Source organism: Mizuhopecten yessoensis, unplaced genomic scaffold (assembly GCF_002113885.1).
Source record: "Mizuhopecten yessoensis strain PY_sf001 unplaced genomic scaffold, ASM211388v2 hete_36184640, whole genome shotgun sequence".
NCBI classification, from domain to species: Eukaryota; Metazoa; Mollusca; class Bivalvia; order Pectinida; family Pectinidae; genus Mizuhopecten; species Mizuhopecten yessoensis.
In genome coordinates this window covers 1-6,616 of record NW_018485655.1, presented here as the reverse complement: position 1 = coordinate 6,616, position 6,616 = coordinate 1, and the positions used below count along the sequence as shown (strand labels likewise).

General features: G+C 38.6%; 1 protein-coding gene across 1 annotated transcript; it reads right to left on the bottom strand.

Moving 5' to 3' along the window:
• Nucleotides 1–60: 60 nt before the first annotated feature.
• LOC110444885 (sushi, von Willebrand factor type A, EGF and pentraxin domain-containing protein 1-like) lies at nucleotides 61–6,610 on the bottom strand. Its single transcript, XM_021489238.1, has 8 exons — nucleotides 4,468–6,610; nucleotides 4,009–4,197; nucleotides 3,051–3,230; nucleotides 2,477–2,659; nucleotides 2,070–2,165; nucleotides 1,566–1,661; nucleotides 971–1,071; nucleotides 61–295 (listed from the first exon to the last, which is right to left on the bottom strand). Exons 1-8 carry the CDS (start codon nucleotides 6,455–6,457, stop codon nucleotides 293–295), a joined length of 2,838 nt encoding a protein of 945 aa, XP_021344913.1. The 5' UTR covers nucleotides 6,458–6,610; the 3' UTR covers nucleotides 61–292.
• Nucleotides 6,611–6,616: the final 6 nt, after the last annotated feature.

Here is a 6,616-nt window from a genome sequence, read left to right as displayed (position 1 = left end):
TTTTGGTTGTTGTGATGTGTAGTTGTTTTGGTTGTTGTTGTGATGTTTAGTTGTTTGTGATGTTTAGTTGTTTGTGATGAGTAGTTTTGGTTGTTGTTTTTTGTCGTGATGTGTAGTTGTTTTGGTTGTTGTTGTGTGGTTGAGGTTGATCTTTGAGTTGGATTGAGTGTTGTTCTTTCGATCGCAGTTGAATGCTGCTGAGCAGCTGCCACGGGCTTCCTCCACAGACTGACTGACCAGAGGCAGGCTGCTAGTAGTAGTAGTGTGTAGGTGGAAGGGCAGGAATGTCATCTCACTGAAACGAAACAGTCAATGGTTCGCCATTTCAAAATCTGGTACTGTTTATATTTCATGTATAAGATGACAATAAACTGTTGAACAAGCCTTGAATGGATTTAGATAAATTTATTGACTGTATTCAAATGTTATACTTAACAATTGATCAATTTTTGATAGATTTAAATAAATTAATTGATTTTATTAAAGGTTTGTTCTAAACAGTTGTACATGTTTTGATTTGATTTAAAATAATGTATCTATTGTATTAAAGGCTTGTACTAAACAGTTGAACTAATTTTGATTTGATTTGATTTAAATTAATTTACTGATTGTATGTAAGGCTTAAAAAACTAAACAGTTGTACAAATTTTGAATTGATTCAAATTAATTTACTGATTGTATTAAACGTTTATACAAAACATTTTAACAAGTTTTTTTTTGTTTTATTACACTTTGTAACTAAATGATTTTCGTGGAGATAATCACGCCCCTTCTATTGTACTGCTGTTTTAGTTCGGCTGTTTTCTTTTCGCATCACCTTCATTAAAGATATTTTCTCTATGTTAGCGCTGTGGTTAAAGATTTTTTGATTTGTTTTTAATTCATAAATATTTGTATTCGAAAAACAGAAAAATACATCTATTTGTTTGGATGAATGTAATACTATGATTGTTACCGCATATTGACCTACCTTGCCGATTGCACAGAAAGGTGGTTTGAAACCATGTTGACATTGGCACCTATTCGGTTTAACGCACTGTCCTCCGTTTTGACAGGGCTGGTTACAGATTGCTAGAATATAGACAGGCTGAGATGTATCAAGTACATCTAACTAGTAACACTTGTCAATCATTTCAAAATTGTAAATAGAATCACAAATATTTACCGTCAAAGTTGGTTTCCAGTTATCTTGTTAGTTGTTAGTTGTGATGCAATATTGCCTGCTTCAAGAAAGGAGATTAATTTTGGAACGGTCTTCGAAACAATAAAAGTTCTGGACAGAACTTTCAACGATCCACTAGTTCTATATTTGTGCGAATTTGTAAAAAAAAAAAATATATACTGATAATCGGGAAACAAACTCAAAAAAATAATTTGTCGTCAATCCCATGTTCTGATGAAACATTCAAAGCAAACAAACTGGACATTTAAAGGGTCCTGCTCAACGTGTACAGCAAATACACTGTAGAGTATATATCACTGCACCAAACATATGATTAATTCCTTAAAACTGGTTTGCTCCTAGAATTTGCCACTCTCCACAAAAAGCTAGTATGCAGACTTACGTTTTTGACATCTGACGCCGGTGTAAGCCGAAGGACACGAACAGTGATATGGTGCCGTACATCTTCCACCGTGTAAGCATGGCAAAATACACAGGGCTGAAACACATCAATAGGAACACACTGACGGAACATCCTGCTGCTGGCCTCCCTTTCACGAAACATTAAACTAAGACTGTTTCCCCGGGGAAAACATTGCTTAAATTGAGAATGACAAAGAGTTCGCGAATATGGAACATGGTTGTAGAAATATTTACGTAAGCGATATAAGGTAAAGTATTAATAAAGAAATACAAAATGATGTTTCTCCAGAGTGTGACCCCTATACGCTTAAATACAAGACGGCACGTCTTTACTGTTCTCTATTGTGACTTGGCGAAGGTCAAGGTTACTAGATGTACAGTGCGTCACATAGGGTTACACATTACCGTCAATTTCAAGAGAACATTTTGGTATAGCTGGGTGAGATACTGCTCATATTTTGTTGAGTTTGTAAAGACAACTCACCCTTTTCACATCGCCTACCGCCATAACCGGTGGGGCATTTGCATCCATACAAACCGAGGCAATGTCCTCCGTTGAAACATCCACCTTTACAAGGAACTGTAGCAGCATAACGAACAGTAATTATGTGTCAACAACAGGGAAAAGGAACAGTTATACTGTGTCAACAACAGGAAAAAATTGGAACAATTATTCTGTGTCAACATCAGGAAAAAGGACAGTTATACTGTTTCAACAACATGATTAAAAAATAAGAGAAAAATTATTTCAACAACTGGAAAATAGCTGATGTATTACTGTGTCAAAGATTTTTTCATAATTGAAAAGGTATTCACATTACATAATTTGTATTTACATTAAACTCCGGAATCTCGCCTTTGAAATTGTAAGGCTATATACAATTTACTCACGTGAGCAGGCTATTTCGCCGTCCCATTCACCATTTGCCTGACATGATAAGATAGGTGGTACTTTGATCGGAGCTATTCCAGGCCTACACCGGAATTGTACTCTGTCTCCGTAAAAATAGGAGCGACCAGATATTCGGATGATATTCACCATGTCAGTCACTGGAGGCTTTCCACAAGAGATTCCTACAGCAGTAGATGTTCCATTTTGATAGTTTACATTCAACCATTGAAAGGAATGTTCAGTTAGGATGTCAATTAGTGAAAGACTCCCTGTTATGTAAATTGATAACTGTCGTCATGACACTCTCTAGGCTAAACACCAACATTTAAAATTATCAAGATATTCAGACACGGTGTTCTTTCAAAGGGATATGTTTATAAGTTAGGGTACGTTCTTTTGGCCAATACTTGCCATCGTAAAATATACATGAAATGAAAAGGAGAATTTTTTCATTTCGTGTTATGTAATAAAAAACAGTTGCTTAATATTTGCATTTTTACATGAGATATTGAATTTATATATGCTTTTCATACACATGGAGCAAAAATCAATCAAAGCTGGCAGTCGTCTTACTTCGACAAATTCCACTTGGATTGGACCAAACGTTCTCAGGAGTACACGTGACTTCCATGTTACCGATACCACGATATCCCGTCATGCACTCCACTGTGTACATCTCGCCCTCTCTATAAGCAGAAGGGATGGTATTCGCGTTTGCCAAATCGTGTCGTGCTGGGCAGGCTTCGACATTTGCTACAAACAGAACCAGGAGTTTTGACAAGATACATGTTTAAAATCTAACTATAAAAGATATACGAACTTAATGAAATTGTGATTATATCAATAATTACATTGACAATATCAGACCATTTAACGGAAATTGACAAGCTTTGTGGTTTTCTTGGAAACCCGGAAAAGTTTGTTATGTTCTTGCATTTGAAAGTGCGCAGTAACCATAAGGCGTAACTCAAACATAATCCCGATATTATATATATATATTATATCTTTCTTCAAGACGTTTTGCATAATTTATAGGATATCTTGCATAATTCATTGGATATCTAAATGAATTTATAGGTCATCACAATTTGTATTTTTTTTTGTTATTTGATGAGAAAATTTATCTTACAAGCTTGGTATGTCTTTTGAAATATCGATGGATCTAAAAGATATCTTATAAACAATTTTATTAGAGGTCTTCGCTTAGGAACTTTTAGATTTATATCATAAAATATAGCTTTTACCCAAGTTTAGAAGATATCGGAGAATTTATCTGTTAACCTTAATTTTAAGCGATATATCATTTCACTACCTTTTTTTTCATTATCTATTACCTTTTTACTACCGTAATATTTTAAATAAATGTATCTAGACAAAGATATTTGCTGCAGTGATCAAATATCTCACCAGTCTTCGAAAATAACTTTTTGCTTTATTTGATAATGCTAATACTTTAGTTTTTATCAGGAGACGTAGCGTAAATTCAGTGCCATTTTACTTTTCTATTTATAGACGACAAAAGTCACGTTACCCTCTATGCATGATGGGTTCACAGCGCTCCATCTTCCATTGGCTTGGCACTGAGAGGACGAAGTCCCCACAAGAACGTATCCCTCCTTGCAGATCAAATCTATGTTGTCAGCGTACACGTACTCATCCTTCGTTCCGGTCCTAACGATAAGGTTGGAATCGTACAACGGGAAATCTCCACATGAAACAACTGAAATTAAGAAATGAACGGTGCGTTGTCGATTTTTACCGCAAAACACATGTAATGGAATATTATTTGAAATATAGAACACAATCTTCGAAACAGTTTTGAAAAGTAAAAGTTCCAATGCATGTTCTATCCATTGTGACACTGATTCGTATTTAAAGACGTTGCGTTATTTTCATGCAGAATAATCATCAATTAAGTATGATAGTAAATGAGTACGTATGGGATATTTAATACCAAGAATATTGCAAAGGTGTCAAAATACATAATTACCTTGACATTCTGGTGAGGTACCACTCCATTCCCCTGAAGATGTACAGCTCATATTCGTTTTTCCAATCAAAATGTAACCTACAGGACACGAAAACGTGACAGTTCCGCCAAGAAGATGGTCATTGCCGATTACGATCACGTTGCTTCGAGTTTTCGGTGCTCCACAGCTGTTTTTTTCACATCGTGGATTCAACCCAATCCAATTGCCAGTTTCATCGCAACGTAATACAGCATTCTCAGACATAAAAAATCCAGCAGCACAAGAATAGGTTGCCTCGGAGGGATACGTCGTTGATGATACAGACACTTCGGAATTCGGGATCGTGGGAGGGGGACCGCAATCCACTGCAAGACAGGATAGAGAACGGTCAAGACTCCACGTTCCATTAGCAGAACATTTAACCATCGGATCTCCTCTCAGTGTAAACCCGGGGTTACAGCGGAAAGTGACAACACTGTCGAATGTGGTGGCAAAAACAATGGTGGTGGAGTGTGGCAACACTGGTGGTGCGCCACAATCCACTGCTGAACAGACGGGCATGCTGCCCTCCCAAATACTGTTTGCGGCACAACGAAGCATACTGTTCCCCTGTAATTCGTATCCAGTTTCACACGTGTAGTACACCTTATTCTTGAAACTGAAGTCGTCGCCTGCGCGAATTGTTTGTGGTATTTCAGGTGGAGTACCGCAAGAGATCGGCTCACACTGAGGTGGGAAACTTGACCATGTGGCGTCCTCCAAACATACAAGGACATCATCTCCTTCCAGGGTGTACCCATCTTCACAGAAATATGTGAGAAGGTTTCCATATGTGTACAAGTCTCCCAGACGTCCAGAGTTGGCGACAAATGTTGGTTCACCACAGCTGACTGGATTACAGACAGGAAATTCGGCACTCCATTTTCCGTTTTCTATACACATTAACACTTTTACACCCTCCAATTCAAATCCTTCGTCGCATGAGAAGATAGCGCGACTCTGGTAGACCTCACCGTTGGTCATGACTTCACCGTTGAATATCCTTTCTGGCTGAGGACAGGTTATTCTATCACACTGGGGTAGTGTGCCATTCCACGATCCATCGGAAGTACAGACAAGATCGGTGTTACCAACCATGACATAACCTTCATCACAATTGTATGACACTATGTCATCAACGACATATTGGACTTTCACAGAAGAAGGTGATCCTTTCCAAATAGCAGGAACAGTGCAGGTTATAAGTCGACATGTTGGTACAGAACCACTCCATAATCCGTTCTGTTGACAAGTACGTCTTTCGGATCCTACGAGTTCATATCCAATACCACACGCATAAACTATTTCGTGGTTGAAATCGAACAGAGAACCTTCAATCTGCCCATTCTCAAACTCTCCTGGATTTCCACATGAAATGATTGAACATGTAGGGGCAATGGCAGACCACCAAGATCCATCTCCTTGACACGATAATTGAGTGTCGCCATTGATGGAATACCCGTCAATACACTCGACAGTAAGTGTGTCACCATAAAGGAAACTATCGCCGCTAACCCGTGCATTGCTGATGATCGGAAGATCTTCACATTCTGCTCTGGAACATTCGATACGTACTGCTGACCATCTGCCGCTCAATTCGCAGGTGGCAGTAACGACCGATCCGCCTATGCTTTTAAAACCTTCGTTGCACCGTACCTCAACCATGCTTTTATAAGTTGTTGTTCCATTCAAGAGATTTGTCATGGCATTAGGTTTAGCTGGAATGTCATCACACATTATAATTGTACATCGGGGAATGGGGCGTGACCACTTTCTTGTTGCCTCGCATCTTCTAGTATGATGTCCTCTCGTTAGTTCATAACCTTCATTACATTCAAGCTGGACGGTATCCCCATAAAAATAGTTTGGCTGTCTCGGACTCGTGATTCTGGCATTAGGAGGCGTTCGTGGTAATATACATCGTACCTTATTGCAGTTTGGCTCAGGACCCGACCACATTTTGCTGTACATACACAAACGGAACGAGACCGAGTCGAGAATAAAGCCCGAATTACAACGATATCGTATCTGACTTCCAAGATGGTAATTATTGCCAAGGATTTCTCCGTTTTCGATCGATTGCGGTGGGGAACAGGCAATGGCGGTACAGGTGGGAGCGACACCCGACCA